The following is a 17,659-nucleotide window of genomic DNA, read 5'->3' on the forward strand; positions in this document are numbered from 1 at the left end:
GTTTATAAATAGTGATTTCTCACTAGGAATTATATTTATTTAGATAACCCTTAGAAAATGCTAATATTAATACCTAAATTTTAATAAAATTAGAATAAATATCTAATAAAACCTAAATTAAGAAACTGAGTCTAGTTAATAGCTTTAAACGAGCATATGATTTGCCATTTTGTATTACTCAGAGAATAGTGTGTTAAGCAACATTCTTAGGTTTTAGAAAAGAATATCTGGCACTATTGCCCAGCACTTAATCCTTTTCATCGCTGGAGACGTAAAAGAAATTCTTAAAGTTGCTGCTTTCCTGGATATATGATTGAATTTGTCCCTAAGGCTATTCTTTCTGCCTTAAAATAAATGAAATACAGGGATCCTCTTAAGGAATCAAAAGATTGCCTATCTTTTTTTCTTTTCCTTTTTTCTTTCTATTTTTTGTTGTTGTTGTTGTTTTTTGTTTTCTTGTTTTCCAAGAACACAGTAGTGATGAAGATTGAGTTGTTTACTGGGTGGCTGTATTACTATTCTGAATTAGTTTGTTATACCACTGGTATTCTCCAGCTTGGTTATTTCTGAACTGAAATTTGTACAGCCCTAAAATCTGAAACAAAATTATGGGAGGATTTTTGGACTAAATTAACTTTTGATTTCAATGCGGTGAGTCCATGATTATATCTATTAAAACTACCATGAATTAATACCTTTGTTAACACCACCCCCAAGCCGCAGGTGCTCATAGTTTGGGATGTTTCCTAGATGCCATGTTATTTTTCTAATGATTTCAGGAGAAGGTGAGTCTTTGGTTTTTGAAGATGAGGAAAAAAAAAATTATATTCAGTTGGTATTCTTCCACCAAAAGTGAAATGTAAATGAAAAGCTGCTGTTGTCCTCCTTTTGTTTTGTCTTTTTCTAGGCCAGGATAGCGACTTTGAAGATCTGCTCACATCCAGTTCCATCTCCACTTTGCTGGATGCACAAGGTTTTAGTGACCTGGAGAAAAGTCTGTCGCCTACACCAGTAATGGAATCTCCCAGCCGTGACCCATTTAACACAAGTGTTCCAGAAGAGGTATTTACAGAGTCTCAGTTTTTTCTTCATATTGAAGAGATTGTGTCATCGAAGGTTAAGATGCTGTTGACAACATGAAAGACATGGGATCTTTTCTCAGTTTGACTCCTGACTGAGTTTTGGCAATTTTTGTGTCTCATAGGACTTCATTTGAAATGTGTGTTTTTTCCCCTCTCTCTTTAATAAATAAATGCCTTGGGTGATGTCAAAATTATTTAAATAATTCAGGGAAAACATGGGAGAATGAGGTCATCCTAAATAGGAGAGGACAATCTATTTATTAAATAATAAGTAAGGAATAAATGAAGTGGGGATAAAGTTTGATTATATAAAGAAGTTGATTTTAGCCACTTCTGATTGTGCCTCTGAAAAATGATGGACTAAAATTTCCTTGACTTCTTTAGGCTTGGAAAAAGCAACTGGACAGGAATACTCAGTCTTGAACTCATTTACTTTTCTTTCACATCCAACTGGTGCCAAAACCTGTTTCCATTATCTGTTGCAAACCACCCCAAAACATTGTGGCCTGAATGACAACATTTATTTTGCTGATGGATCTGTGATTTGGGCAGGGCTCAGCAGGAACATTTCATTTTCGCTCCACTGGGCATCGGCTCGAAAGGCACAAAGGCTGCCCATTTGTATGTCTTTATGGGTGGGGCTCCTTTTGGCTGGGACATCAGCTGAGGCCCTGCTTGGACATGTGACTGCTTGGCTTTCTCATAGCATAGCGTTTAGGTCCTAAGGATGAGCATCCCAAGAGAACCGGGCAAATTTCTGTCACTTTTTATGATAGAACTCTGAAGTCATGTAGCAGCTCTTCTCCTGTAGTCACAGGTCCACACACATTCACAGAGGGGAAGCATAGACCCTACCTCTTGACGGACAAGTAACGACAGCACATTATAAGAAGAACACGTGGGGCGGCATATACTGGTGCAACCACATCTGAATAGTACAGTCCGCCTCTCCACTCTCCGACTATGATAATTTACACCCCTCTCCCATGCAAAATACACTCACCCTCTCTTCAGAGACCTCTTGGTCTCGTTCCAGTTAGGCATCAACATCCAGAATCTCATCATCCACATGAGGTCAAGATGTAGGTGAAGCTCCTCCCGTCTTCTTGGGCACAACTTCTCGAGGAGCACTTCATTCCATTTAAAGAACCAGGAACTTAAAGGTCAAGCTATGTGTCCCCTCTACACTTGTTGTACTGTGGTGGGATAGGCATAACAACTGCTAGGCATTCCCATTTAAAAAAGAGGGAAAGTGGAAGGCACACAGGTGTCATTAGTCCATAGCAATTCCAAAATTGAGCCAGGCCTACATTGCCAGCTCTTTGACAGAGCCCAGTCCCCTGGGCTCTTGGTTATTCCTTCTGAGGCATCTTTCCATTTCCATAAGAAGGAACTTGTAGGGGCGCCTGAGTGGCTCAGTTGGTTGAGCATCCGACTTCGGCTCAGGTCATGATCTCGCGGTCAGTGAGTTCGCGCCCCGTGTCCGGCTCTGTGCTGACAGCTCAGAGCCTGGAGCCTGTTTCAGATTCTGTGTCTCCCTCTCTCTCTGCTCCTCCCCTGTTCATGCTCTGTCTCTCTCTGTCTCAAAAATAAATAAAAGTTAAAAAAAAAAAAAAAAGAAGGAACTTCTAATTGCAGATGAGTCGTTTTCTGTCAAAGTGTCTGTACGGGTCCAAGGCCTTCTACCTTCTGTCCCTCCCTGTCCGTCTAATTTGGTGTAATAGCTTATTTACTTGGAACTTCTTAAGAATTAATTTATAATCCAGTCCATCAGGTAAAGCATATCCACAAATATCTTCACAATAAGGCTTCTTCTACCTAAAGTTTTCTGTAAGGCTGCTTGGAATATCCCTTTACTTTGAGAGGTTTTGCTCTTTTGAAGGGTTCACTGAGATAGCACCTCCTTAAGTCTTCCTGAGGTCTTAACAAAGGCACACCCATGGCTTTATCTTAAGACTGTTTTTCTGACAGCACCTCAATCTTTGCCCTGAAACTGTTTCTTAATTTTTAAAATATTTATTTATTTATTTTTGAGAGGGAGGGAGGGGCAGAGAGAGAGAGAGAGAGAGAGAGAGAGAGAGAGAGAATCCCAAGCAGGCTCCATGCTGTCAGCACAGAGCCTGCCATAGGGGTTGAACTCATGAACTGTGAGATCATAACCTGAGCCGAAATCAAGAGTCAGATGCTTAACCAACTGTGCCATCCAGGCTCCCCGAAAGTATTTCTGAATTTTAGTGTAATGTGCTGTCTAGAGAAACTAAGAATAAGAAGGGTTTTTTTGTTTGTTTGTCTTTTTTTTTTTTTTTAACAAAACAATTTTGGCTCCCTTATGTTTAACATTTCTTTCTTTGGTCATCTTTTCTTTTAACATTTTGCTCTATGTGGTGACAAGAAACTGAGTGGCATCTTTATTTTTCCTATCTGTTCCTGATAATTACATGGTGAGAAAAGGAAATTTGAATTGAATGCAAAAGAATTCAAGGAGGAAACAATTAACATTTCTCTCTTAAATGTAAGACAGGGCTAAAGGATGTCATTAATAAGAAATTAGTGGGTAAGAGAAATTGGAGGGAGGTGGTCAAAAGGTACAAACTTCCAGTTATGAGACAAATGAGTGCTGGGAGTGTAGTGTACAACATGATGCTTATAGTTAACATTGCTATCTGGTATATTTGAATATTGCTAAGAGAATAGATCCAAAAAGTTCTCATCGTAAGGAAAAAAAAATGTTTTTCCTTCTTCTTTTTCTTTCTTCTTTCTTCCTTCTATTCCTGTCCCTTCCCATCCCTTCCCTTCGTAACTAGACAAGGTGATGGGTGTTAACTAGGCTTCCTGTGGTGATCATTTCACAGTAATCTGTAAGTCATTATACTGTATACCTTAAATTTATATACTGCTGCATGTCAGTGATATCTCCATAAAATTGGAAGAGAGAAACAAAGAGTTAGTTAAGGAATAAGAAATATTTTAGAGGGAAAAAAATTCCCTACTTGCTAAATACATATTTATATTGAAGGGAAAACTAATATTTGACAGCCACTGAGTATGCTGCACGTATACAGAAAGATAGCTATTCCATGTAAGATATGCCTAGATAATCTCATATCCTTAACAAAAAGCCTTTGCTATGTGAATTCTACTTTAATGAGACTTTTAGTTTAGAAACAATGATTTGATGATGATTGAGCATGTTCAGCGACTTGGTTAAAGGAAAGCTGGGAGGGAGATTTTGAGGTTGTAGTCAAAGCCCTAAAGTTTGAAATGAAATCAAGAAAATGGGTCACTTGGTTAGTGGAACCATCCCTCCCACCCACATCCCCATGATTAGGCACCCAAGGAGCTACTGTGAACTTCGTACCACAGGGGTAATGGCTCAATAAGTGGCCCGGAACTAATCATAAAGATTCAAACTTAAAAAAAAAAAAAAAAAATAGTGAAATAATTTCCTATTTTACAATAAATATGACTTGCTGTTAACAAAATTCAACCGAATGGATTTTAAAGTTCTTACTGGCTCTATTCATCAATTTATGAATTGAGCGACATCCACCTTAGCAGGTGGAACGGAACTCTAAGGATCTGTACAAAATGAAAGGCTTTTTTAGGCAGAAGGAAGGAGGAACAGGGGGTCATGCTAGGCATTTGCTGGTTGGTTCGAGTAGGGTTACTTTCCTTATGTGCAGCGAAGGGGAGTCTTGGAGCAGGGTCAGGTAACTTGTGTAGAGAAGGCAAGCGCTAATTGGTTGACCTAAGCCTGCCTTTTCTGGGCACCGAGCCTTCTCTGCACCAAGCATAGAAATTGAGCTAAGTTTGGGTTTGCTGACATGGAGCTTAATACAGGCCACTCCGTTTGGGCCCAATCGGGTTATTTTAACAGACTTCACATGTTATAACCGTTTATAATGTCAAGGGAGGAGACCACCACTCAGTAACTGAAACAAAAATCCACAAAGCTAAATTTATTGCCTATTTATTTAACAAAGGGAACTTTGTTGGTCAAAGACAATCTCTACAGTTGATCGTATGTGGGGTTTCGGGGGATGCTTGGAGCTCGGGGACTGGTGGCCTTGCAGAGGCTGGAGTGAGTTGACATCAGCTGTGAATGTGTGGTTACAAAGGTGAGACTGTTGACTGATTGGCCTCTAGACGTGTGTTCACTGGTGTGAATCCCTACCTGCCTGGTTGACTTCAGAAGTGAAGCGCTGTCACTAATTGGTTGACTGGCAAAGTGAATTCACTGAGGTGAATTTTGTTTATTTTTCTTCACCAGAGTTGTTTTTAAGTGTTTGGTTTATTAGTTTATGATGTGCTCACAACCTAAGTACTCTACAGTTGTCAGAAACTATTTAAAGCCAGAGTATAAAATTTCTTTCATAGATTCCATCCCTAGGATACATAAGGCATTTGTTGGGGAAAATGTGCCATGCATTTTTGTTGTGGCTCTAATATTGTTATTAAGCAAAGCATTTTAATTGTATCCACAAATTAACCAGTTTGAACAACATTCTGTATTAGACTGGTGGTAGAAATTAAAGTGAAAACAGGGGTGCCTGAGTGGCTCAGGCAGTTGAGCGTCTGACTCTTGATTTTGGCTCAGGTCATGATCCCAGGGTCGTGGGATGGAGCCCCTTGTCAGGCTCCAGGTACTGAGCATGGAGCCTGCTTAAGATTCTCTCTCTCCCTCTGCCCTCTCCCCCAACCTCTCTAAAATTAAAAAAAAAAAAGAGAGAGAGAGAGAGAGAACGAGAACAGAGGTGTGTTTACAAAGCTCTTTACCCAAATCTCATCTTAAATCATGACAACCCTGTACGGTAGACATTGCCATTCTCATTTTGCAGGGGAGAAAACTGACACCTAGTTAAGTGACTTACCTAAGGTCACTTAGGCAAGTGTGCCAGAGCCAAGATTTTAACTGGGACTTCAAGTTGTCAGGATCGGCTATTAACTTACTTGATGGTATTTATTATGTTTTATTCAGAACCAAGTTCACGGATGACCTTCCTCCAGAAGGTTTTCTCTGACGAACACTTATTGATGTTTATATACTGAGACTGTTTTATAAATATAAGAATACGTGCTGAACCCAGGTGTATGAAATTTTATCGATAGACCGTGTAATTGTCTTACTTCTTTTTTGTGTGTGTGACTTATGTTTTGTTTGATGGATTGATTTTTGTCCTTTTTGTAATTACATTACAGTTCCACACCGGTATCTTGCAAGTTTCGGTCCCTTCATTATTGCCAGCATCTAAGGGCTTGGAAATTTCCGAAAAAGCAAAATTGCCTCAACCAGAGACTTCGTTTGAAGAGAAGTACGTCATTTATGTTCTGACATTGCAATATAAATGTTCAACAGAGTAGGTCAAGCAAAGACAAGGATGCTCTGCATTCATTTACAAACATAATTTTTCACAGGGGCAAGAAACAGGAAGGCATGGGCCAAGGGACTTGAAATCAGTTCTGTATTATTGAAATAAAAGGTGTGGAAGCAAGGAGTCACAAGAGAGGAGTCAGGGGAGGTATGGTGGTCAGGTTAGAGAGGGATTTTAGGGCCTTTGGGCTTTATGTCTAGGTCATAGGTGGCCGTCAACAAGTGTTGCCAGGTCCATAGTGACAGTCATGTGCCTGAGGCTGCCTGTAGGATGGCTGGGAAGGATTCAGGACAGGGATACCCTAGTTTCTCCATCAGCAAGTAGAATTTTGAGGGAGCATATTCTCAATTACTTAGTCTTACAATTAGACCAAATAAAAGAAGATATAATGGAGTATTTGTAAAGAGAGTGAAATATATTCCATCGCACAGGTTTTTGTTTTTGACAATTGTGTTCACTTAGAATATGTATGCTCTTTTACTCTTACAGTGCATAAATTCTTTTTTTTTTTTTTTTTTTTTACATTTTAGTGATGGAAAAATAATCCTTGGTGCTGCTGTTGAAACCCAGCCTTCTGATAGTTTTTCGTAAGTCATATTATTGAATGTAAAAAAATGTCACTTGAGACCTGGCAGAGAGGAAGCTTCTATTACACTAACAATAACCAAAATTAAAAGCAAATGACTCTGAGGCCTGAATACATTAATGCAGGTGTAGTGGTTGGATGGGGGTGCAGGTGAGGTTTGTAAGTTAACAAAGAAATACTTGCTCGTTGACCATTATCTCATGCCAGGTTTTTGCCCATCTTTAACCTTCCTTCATCAGCTTTCACGTGAAGTTCAGTGCTTTGAATTTGAGGTTTGCACTGACTTGCAGTTTGACTCTAGCAGAAAAGAGTCACAGAGGATGGTGTGATGGCTGGAAAGGCTACAATGGTTTTTCGCACTTTCAGTGTAGTAAACCAACCCAACATCTGTGTTTATCCAAGTAAAAGTCTGGATTAAATTAGGAAAATATATGTTCAGAGCAGTACTCAAAGATGAGATCTTTTCTTTTGTTTATTTTGTTCTTTTGTTTATTTGGTAGTCAACACTTCTTTTTCTTTTCTTTTTTTTTTTTAATTTTCTTTTTAATTTTTTTTAATTTACATCCAAATTAGTTAGCATATAGTGCAACAATGATTTCAGGAGAAGATTCCTTAGTGCCCCTTACCCACTTAGCCCATCCCCCCTCCGACAGTGCCTCCTGTAACCCTCAGTTTGTTCTCCATATTTATGAGTCTCTTCTGTTTTGTCCCCCTCCCTGTTTTTATATTATTTTTGTTTCCCTTCCCTTATGTGAATCTGTTTTGTCTCTTAACATCCTCATATGAGTGAAGTCATATGATTTTTGTCTTTCTCTGACTAACTTCATTTAGCATAATACCCTCCAGTTCCATCCATGTAGTTGCAAATGGCAAGATTTCATTCTTTTTGATTGCTGAGTAATACTCCATTGTATATATATACCACATGTTTATCCATTCATCCATCGATGGACATTTGGGCTCTTTCCATACCTTGGCTATTGTTGATAGTGCTGCTATAAACATGGGGGTGCATGTGTCCCTTCGAAACAGCACACCTGTATCCCGTGGATAAATGTCTAGTAGTGCAATTGCTGGATCATAGGGTAGTTCTATTTTTAGTTTTTTGAAGAACCTCCATACTGTTTTCCAGAGTGGCTGCACCAGCTTGCATTCCCATGGTAGTCAGCACTTCTAGCAACTTACTTACATGTAAATATATGAGAATTGCCTTTTAATTTTTTTTATGTTTATTTATTTTTGAGAGAGAGAGATAGACAGAGTGCAAGTGGGGGAGGGGCAGAGAGAGAGGGAGACACAGAATTTGAAGCAGGATCCAGGCTCTGAGCTGTCAGCACAGAGCCTGATGCGGGGTTCAAACCCACGAACCGCAAAATCATGACCTGCGCTGAAGTCAGATGCTTAACCAACTGAGCCACCCAGGTGCTCCCAATTTTTTTTATTTTTTTTTAGTCTTTATTTTTGAGAGAGAGAGCACGAGCAGGGGAGGGCAGAGAGACAGAGAGGGAGACACAGAATCCGAAGCAGGCTCCAGGCTCTGAGCTGTCAGCACAAAGCCTGACGCAGGGCTTGAACCCATGAACCACAGGATCGTGACCTGAGCCGAAGTCGGATGCTTAACCGACTGAGCCATCCAGGTGCCCTGAGAATTGCCTTTTAAAAGGTTCTTTGTATGTTTATATTATTTTGCCTCTTAGAGGAAAGATGTTGCTTTTTTCTATCTCTTTTTTAAGCTGGTCACATATTCCTGCCTTCAAAATCTGAGCAAGACCAGCTCAATATAATTGAATGCTACTTATGTGAAAGAAAGTCTCTGGATGTTTACAGGGTCACTTTGCCTTTACTAGGATAGCAAATAAATTACTGTGGGCAGCAATGGGGATTTTTCTATTATGCCTTGATCATAACTATAAAATGAAGTGCTTTGTCAGATTCAGAAAATTGATTCCTTTGTGAACTGAATTGTAATGCTTTTGTCCTTTATTTTAATTACAAGGATTATATATAAATAGTATGTGAGTATTTTAAAGGTTTCTGGTGTAAATGTATACAGGCAAAGGATGTACCACTAGTCCATGGAAAACACTGTTTCACTTTCAAATATTGACATCACAGGGATAGTCCTACATGTTTTTCCAGCTATCCTACCATGTGCAGGACATTTAGAGTTATTGGCAGGACAGTTAACCACCTCGCTTTTAAAAGAACGAAATGTTATAATTTAGTTAAGCACATAAGTGACTGCCTGAATCCAGAGTTTCTTTTATTACCAGGATTCAACCCACACACAATTTTAGTTTCTTTCCAAGATATTCTACTTAGAAACAGTGGCACCAGAGGCACTTATTATCAATCCTTATTACTATTATTGTTATTTTTAGAACTTCGAGTCTGCAAAAGTCCAGCAGCCTGGGCAATCTGAAGAAAGAGTCATCAGATGGGGTTGGTTCTGTTTGTTTGTTGTTGTTGTTTTTTTTCTCTTGGTTACCCTGAGAAGAAAATCTTCAGGGTTCTTCATATTTTCCATTTTGCAGATAAAACTCTTTCAAGAAGAGCTTGTAGTTTCTCTAATGAAAAATTATTAGATATCACTGTTAATGGTGAATATTAAGAAATATGAATATGAAGGATTGAAAGTAGTATATAAAACAAAAAAATGAAGACTTTAATAAACCATTACTGAAAATAAATGAAACTGAAATTGTATAGCTTTGAAGTAGATGTAAATTTAATTTATGGAATTGTATGTGACACATTCTCAACATATAAGGGATTCCTGTAACAACCTTAAAATACTGTTGTTGTTTTGAACAGGATACAGAGTCTGTCCAGAAGCCTTCAGAGGTAATTTTTATGTCTAGATTATAATACAAATATGTTTGAGACTTCTAATACCTGTGATTGCTTAAATGCCTCCAAAAAACCAAAACTTAGAATCTCTAAAACATGTTAAGTGAAAGAAGCCAGACACAAAAGATCACACATGAAATGATTCCACTTATGTGAAATATCCAGAATAGATAAACCCATAGAGACAGAACACAGATTGGTGGTTGCCAGAGATGGAGAGAGAGGAAGGGAAGCTGCTTAATGGGTAAGGGGTTTTATTGAGAATGATGGAAATGCTGTGGAACTAGGTGGATAATGGTTACACAACACTGTGATTGTACTAAATGCCATCGAACTGTTCGATTCAGAGTAGTTACTTTTTATATTTCACCTCAATAAACTGTTGTAAAAAAACAAACCAAAAAACCCCAAACACTCAAATCAGGCTGTTGATGTTCTTAATGGTCATACTTTGACTTCCTTAGACCTCACAAAAAGTCCTTCTTAGATCACCAGTCTTAGACCAGCCATTCATTTACTATAGCCACTGTCTGTTTACAGCAAACATTTTGGTGGGGTTTTTTTTGTTGGTTTGGTTTTTGTTTTTTGTTTTTTAAAGACATTATCAACAGGGGCTCTGGTTCTTCTTTCCTCTGATTTTTAATCATCAACTTTGTAAAGGGTAGAGAGGCTACTTCCAAGTGCACTCTCTTGACTGTTGGCTCTTAATGCCTTGAGCCATACTGTAGGTATCATTGATGAGGCACAGACAGTCTCTACAGCTGTGATTACAGTCATTCTCTGTCCTTTTTGTCTTTCCAGTTCAATAAATTATTAAGTGATTTTGACATCAGTAATGACACAGATAACAGAATCACTGAATTGTAGCACCTACAAACTTGTAGTTACGATGAGCAGTAGATATGTAGAATAAAATCACCACCTTAAAGCCTGTGTCCCCTCTCCCCTTTCTCCACCTCTGCAATAAAAGAAACAGAGGGCAAGAGATTTTAGAGAAATGGAAACATGCAAACAAAAGCATCTTTGTTTGGATAATACTACAACAATATAATAGATCATATTTCTGTAACTGCAAATTCAAATAACCAGAAAGCTCAAAAATAAACAGTAATTTTTTTATTTAAAAATTTTTAAGTTTATTTATTTTGAAAGACAGCATGAGTAGGGGAGGGAGGGAGGAGGGAGGGAAGGAGGGAGAGAGAGCGAGAGCGAGAGCGAGAGAGGAAGGGAGGGAGAGGGAGAGAGGGGATCCCAAGCAGGCTCCGCACTGTCAGCACAGAGCCAAATGTGGGGCTTAAACTCACAAAACCGTGAGATCATGATGTGAGCCAAAACTGAGAGTCAGATGCTTGACTGACTGAGCCACCCAGGTGCCCCAAAAATAAACAGTACTTAAAGTATAACTTAATAGTTAGATTATGGGGCGCTTAGGTGGCTCAGTCAGTTAAGCGTCCGACTTTGGCTCAGGTCATGATCTCACAGTTTGTGAGTTTGAGCCCCGTGTCGGGCTCTGTTCTGTCAGCTCGGAGCCTGGAGCCTCCTTTGGATTCTGTGTCTCCTTCTCTCTATGCCCCTCCCCCACTCGTGTTCTGTCTCTATCTCTCAAAAATAAATGTGAAAAAAAAAATTTTTTTTTTTTTTTTAAATAGTTAAATTACTAAGCAGGCTCAGTTGGTTAAGTATCTGACTCTTAGTTTCAGCTCAGGTCATGATCTCACAGTTCCTGGGATCAAGCCCCATGTCAGGCTCTGCACTGACAACATGGAACCTGCTTGAGATTCTCTCTCTGCCCCTCCCCCACTCACACTGTCTCTGTTTCTCTCTCTCTGCCTGCCCCATTCACATGAACTCTCTCTCAAAATAAATTAAAAAAATAATACAAGTATAACTTAATTACACTTCTTCATAAATACCTTGAAATATTGTGGACAGCCCAAGTGGATTCTAAATCAAGGAAGAAAAATTTAATTATAGCAAGTTTAGTTTTGATGTTAAGTATATCTGCATAGTCTTTGAAAATTAGTCATCCGTGTTTGGTAACTTGCAGGCAAGATATGAATATATTCCAGAACACCACTTAAAAAAAATATTTAACAGTCACTGATGGTGTCTTCATTTTATTATTAATTCTTTGAGAAGAGGGGCACCTGGGTGGCTCAGTCGGTTGAGCGACTGACTTCAGCTCAGGTCATGATCTCACGGTTTGTGAGTTCGAGCCCCACATCAGGCTCTGCTGACAGCTCAGAGCCTGGAGCCTGTTTCAGATTCTGTGTCTCCCTCTCTCTCTGCCCCTCCCCCACTCATGCTCTGTCTCTCTCTCTCTCTCTCTCTGTCTCTCTCTCTCTCTCTCAGAAATAAATAAACATTAAAATTTTTTTTAATATTTAACAGTCACTGATTGTGTCTTCATTTTATTATTAATTCTTTGAGAATATTTAAAATAACTAGAGTAGAATCTCTTTATACTGCTGGTGTAGAAGTGGGGTTAATGCCTGCTTTGTAGAGTGATTATATTATATTGGGCTTCTACTGATGCAGTTATATTACAAAGACTGAACTGTGTTATAGCCAAATATGTGTCATAATTGTTAGAAAAATAAGAAACGTGGTGTTCTGGTTATGTAATATCTTATTTCCATGTCCTTGAGGGGAATGAGGCAAATAAAAATTGAGAATTTTTTTTACAGTGTTGGCTTTTTTTTAAATTTTTTAAAATGTTTATTCATTTTTGAGAGAGAGGGGGAGAGAGCGTGCATGCGCGAGCAGGAAAGGGCAGAGAGAGAGGGAGACACAGAACTCGAAGCAGGCTCCAGGCTCCACGCGGTTAGCACAGAGGCTCGAACTCACGAATTGTAAGGTCATGATCTAAGCCAATGTCAGACACTCAACTGACTGAACCACTTAGGCGCCCCCAAATTTTAGGATTTCTATACCTTAAATATTTCAAGTCCTAAGCACGTGAGTGATGACCATGTTTTTGTTGCTGCTATAGCTGTTGTTTTCTTAAGTAGCTTTCAGCATTGACCTTTTAAACTTATAATATTTGTAATCAATCTGTTAGTTCCATCATTCTTCAAAATAAAGTCAAATATGTAACATATCAGGTGTTGCACCCGGCATGTGCTAATATTTATGCAAGTTAGTGGTGTGTTACATTTATTATTACTTCTCTCTCAGGATAAAACTCCAGCAGAAAGCAGCCCATTTGGAAGCCTCCCTCCAAAAGCTCCAGGACATGAGGCCTCCATGGATGACAACCCCTTTGGCACTCGAAAAGCCAGATCTTCCTTTGGGCGTGGCTTTTTTAAAATAAAAAGTAACAAGAGGACAGCAAGTGCCCCCAACTTGGGTATGTGTGGCCAAAATGCCTTTGCTTTAATTCTTTCAGAATGAGGAAAAGATCGATCTCTTCCCTTGTTCATCTATTTGTGTGTTTTTCTCTTTCTCAGAAATGAAGGTGAATGACTTGGGGGGAAAAGTTAGGAAAAAAAAAAAAAAAGGCTTCCATGGGTTGAATTCAGTGGTAAAGATAGTTCTGGGTAGGCTCTCACCCTGCTCTCCTTGTTGGAGCATAAACGTAGAGGAAAGACCAAAAACCCTGATGCCCTCTGACTTCATTGTAAACAGCTTCTCATCTGTTTTGAAAGTGGGTAGATTAACCCCATATTGAAACTGCTAATGGAGTCTGCAACGTTGGAAGCACAGTGTGGTGCTTGCCTTTCCTCCCACTGTGTGTATTTTGTGAGTAGGAGTTTGATCCGTGTTTCATTTTGTCATTCTCCTGTGTTCTCTCCATTGGGCTGCGTGTGATTGTGTGCGTTGTTGGGATATCTGAAGATCGTAAACGAAGTGCCAGTGCACCCACCTTAGGTATCGTACCCCTGCATGCCAGCCTTTGCCAGTGCTGTCCTCCAAACTGAGCTAATCCTTGCCCTGGGCATCTGTGATCTCTAGAAAGCGAGCTGGCAGCAATCAGGAAATGTAGTCCTTTACTCCAGAGAGTTCCGTCCACCTCCTGCTGAAAATTGGGACTCTCGGTAGAGCCTATGCTTCCAAGCCTAAATGCTGTTTTAACCCATGCTAATGACACCTCGCGAGGAGCTCTGGGGGGACCTGGAAGTGCACACAGCACCCCTCGGAGTCCAGGGCAGGACTATCCTGCATCATAAATTCCAGCCTTTTCACCCTTCGAGTGCACACTGTCTCACACTAACTCCCAGGTCCCAGCAGTACCTTCTTCTCCATGTTTACGTTATCCCCAGAGAGAAATGTTTTCTTTTTTTTTTTTTTTTTTTTTTTTTCTTTTTTTTTTTATTTATTTTTGGGACAGAGAGAGACAGAGCATGAACGGGGGAGGGGCAGAGAGAGAGGGAGACACAGAATCGGAAACAGGCTCCAGGCTCCGAGCCATCAGCCCAGAGCCTGACGCGGGGCTCGAACTCACGGACCGCGAGATCGTGACCTGGCTGAAGTCGGACGCTTAACCGACTGCGCCACCCAGGTGCCCCAATGTTTTCAACCAAATAGAGAAGTCTGTAGAAAATGGTCATCTCAGACTTACTTCATTCGGGGGACATCATTCCGACATTGATTGCTTTGAAGATGGAGGTGATGTTTAGTGACACCCAAAGGAGCTCTATGTGATATCCGAGGAGTCACCCCCAAAGTGATTTAAGGAGAGGGGAGGCTCAGTAGGGAAAAAGCATCCTCAAGACAAAAAATAAGAATAGGATGCTTCTTAAATGAGGGTGAGTTAGGCAACATTTTCAGGCATGCCAGTACCCATGATGGCTTAGGGTTTCAAAGGCTCCTTTGGATTTTGGTTTTATTATCTTGCGTGGGTACCCACATGCCTCTTCATGTGGGTCAGTAAAGGTAACCTCTCTCTTTGTAGTCTTACTTTTCTAGGATAAACATGGGATAAAATCCAGACAACTATTTTCAAATTTTTTTGCATCTTTCTCAGAAGAAATAAATTGTCAATGCTAAGAGCCGAGTACTGCTTATTATAACCTATAATCACAGCTGTGCTTCATAGAAAAGTCAATCTCTGCAACTTTTTATCTTGCTGAAACATCATTCCTGTGATTTGTGTACAATTTTTACTTTCCTGAAAAAGCATACAGTCTCACATTGAGGAAACCGTACCCCTTGTGTTTGCTAGTGTGGAATCATCCATGAAGGGACAGCTGAATGAATTAAGCTAGTTAATGCTCAGAAACTGAGGAGTAGCAAATTTGGATGTTATTCTTTCAAGGCAGAATCAACAGGCACTGATTTTATATCTAAAGAAAAATTTATGCCTATCAGTTCATTCTTTTCTCAGCACATAACAAGAGATAAATAGGAATACATCTCTTGCAAAAAGAATTGATGGAAATTGGTAACTGAGATTTGATGTAAATGGCAAAGGAGAGGAGGGAGTGAAAACACTATGACAAAGAGTTTGAACTGGAGTAAGAGGGAGAATATTAATTAGTATTAAGGAAATATTTAAAAAGCAAATTTAAGAGAAAACTCAGGAAAATTGCGTGGTTTGTTGAGTTCAAGATGTCCCTGGCACACCAAATTGGGAGTATCCATAGATGTTCATATACTGAGCCTGGGGAGAGAGATTAGGTCCACAGGTTTTGGTACCAGCAGCTTATATATGAGGGAAGCCATCATTTAGTGCTGAGCGTGGAGTGGGTGAGCTTGTCTAGAGATCCTACTGAGGGGACGTAGAGCAGAATCTTGGGGTGAAAGAGGTAGAGAAAACAGGTGCTACAGCAAAGAAGAAACTATCAGATGGCAGATTTGGGAGAGTGTCGTAACAAGAAGGTGAAGGAGATGGTGATGTTGAAGAATGTAGGAGGGAGTCCACAGTACCAAGTGCTTTGCGAAGATGGAGAATGATTTCATTATTAATTCAATCACTCGAGGAAAGATTATTACAATCCTCTCATACCTTTGAATCTCAAAGAGGCTATCACTTGTAAGTTAATCTATACACAATATCATACAAAATATTCTACATACTGTTAATTTATGCAGAACAGCCAACAGAGCAAAACATACATCTGTGTTCCATTTTTAGTATTTGTAGGGTGCTATTTGTAAATCACCGATGAAAGAACAACAGAAGAAGAATGTATAGCAATTGCTAAAACCAAAAAAGGTTAATAACATTTAGTCACATTCATTCCATACTTAAAGCTCATTGAGTTTGTATTCTGTTCTTGGAATAGCTGAAACAGAGAAGGAGACAGCTGAGCACCTAGATCTTGCTGGTGTATCTTCCCGGCCAAAAGATGCGCCAGGAAGTAGTCCCTTCCAGATATCTCCGCCGTCGCCAGATTCCAAAAAGAAATCCAGAGGTATCATGAAACTCTTTGGAAAGTAAGTAACAGAGCACACAAATGGAGTGGGCTTTGTATTATATGTTGCCCAAATGTAGGAGTAAATGGAAAATTGGCAGGAAAGAAGTGTGAAACTTTAAGTCTTTTGTGTTCCCTTTATGGAAGGAAGATTGTGATCTGGAATTCATTAACTCACTGGGTCTCAGTTAGCATTGAAATCCAAGTATCAGTTCCGACCATACATAAGCAATGTTCTGATTAAAGTCTAAGGTCTCATCAGGTCTCATACAAGGCAACGTGGTATTGTGTCTTCTGTTCAGACTTAGGAGAAGTCAGTCAACTACATTCAATCCAGATGACATGTCTGAGCCTGAATTCAAAAGAGGAGGAACAAGGGCAACCGCAGGGCCGCGACTGGGTTGGTCTCGAGATTTGGGACAGTCTAACAGGTGAGAACAGCCGAATGAATGCACTTTTTACATGTCTACTTAAGTGTCATGGCCGTGAACACCTGCGATGTTAGTATTGTCCCTGGGTTGGATGGTGGAATCCATTGCTTACTGTTGTGCCTAGCGAAAGGGTCCATCATCTTTATAGGGCAGTGCCATTTGGCATTGGTTGGTGAAAATCATGCAGAAGATGGGGGGCTCTGTGAACTAGGGGAGGGACCAGAGCTAAAGTGTCAGCAACGTCTCGGTTGGAATGATTTTTGGACTTAAATTTGACAGAGAAAATAATTACTGTAAGTACTCTAAAGCACAACTCTGGACAGATGGGATAGCATAGTGGGATAACATCCAAACACAGACTGTTTGGATCTGGTTTCTGGCCTTACCACTTCCTATACCACTATACCACTTCCTTACCACTTCCTGGGTCACCTTGAGCAACTACTTCCATGCTCTGTGCCCTTGTTTCCATGGTGTTAATTAGTACATTCCCCAAAAGGCAATTGAGTTTATATGCATTAAGTATCTGGCAAATGGTAACTGTTCAAGCAACATTAATGACTAGTGGATTCTGTGAAAGCACCTAAAGATGTAAATTCTATCAGAATTACTAAATTTATCAGGACCTTGTGATGTTTTCTCTGTTAAGACTCTGTGAACTTTTCCTTCACTCTTATCCCAATTTAGGGCCGGTTTGAGATTACTACACTGACCTAAGAATAAAGAGGGTGGGGTTGGCAAACATCTAGTACAAATCATTGATACTAAATCTTTTGAATGTGATAATGGGCTAGAAACCCTTTAAACATGGTCCCTCCCACTCACGCAGAAGACTGGACACAAGTTTCATCAAGGAGGAAACTCTGGCTTTCTTCAAACACTGGAGTCTCGTTTGCCATATGTTCTCTTTGTACACAGTAGAGGACTTCCTTGTGCTTTAAAAGAAAAAAAAAAGCCTTGTTTATTTACACATTTTTTTTTT

The 17,659-nt window shown here is 39.7% G+C and overlaps 1 protein-coding gene across 9 annotated transcripts in view; it reads left to right on the forward strand.

Annotated features, from left to right (window-relative positions):
- Positions 1 to 17,659, forward strand: part of PPFIBP1 (PPFIA binding protein 1) — a 174,704-nt gene that overhangs the window by 144,507 nt on the left and 12,538 nt on the right. For 6 of the 9 annotated variants that reach the window (XM_042992007.1, XM_042992008.1, XM_042992014.1 and 3 more), the window contains 9 exons: positions 908 to 1,062; positions 6,282 to 6,394; positions 6,985 to 7,041; positions 9,422 to 9,482; positions 9,855 to 9,884; positions 13,068 to 13,239; positions 13,728 to 13,760; positions 16,118 to 16,268; positions 16,549 to 16,677. In XM_042992007.1, coding sequence (XP_042847941.1) covers positions 908 to 1,062; positions 6,282 to 6,394; positions 6,985 to 7,041; positions 9,422 to 9,482; positions 9,855 to 9,884; positions 13,068 to 13,239; positions 13,728 to 13,760; positions 16,118 to 16,268; positions 16,549 to 16,677 — 901 coding nt within the window. The remainder of the gene's footprint in view (positions 1 to 907; positions 1,063 to 6,281; positions 6,395 to 6,984; positions 7,042 to 9,421; positions 9,483 to 9,854; positions 9,885 to 13,067; positions 13,240 to 13,727; positions 13,761 to 16,117; positions 16,269 to 16,548; positions 16,678 to 17,659) is intronic. The other 3 variants (XM_042992012.1, XM_042992013.1, XM_042992011.1) reach the window with 2 other exon arrangements.

This window comes from Panthera tigris, chromosome B4 (genome assembly GCF_018350195.1).
Source record: "Panthera tigris isolate Pti1 chromosome B4, P.tigris_Pti1_mat1.1, whole genome shotgun sequence".
NCBI lineage: Eukaryota > Metazoa > Chordata > Mammalia > Carnivora > Felidae > Panthera > Panthera tigris.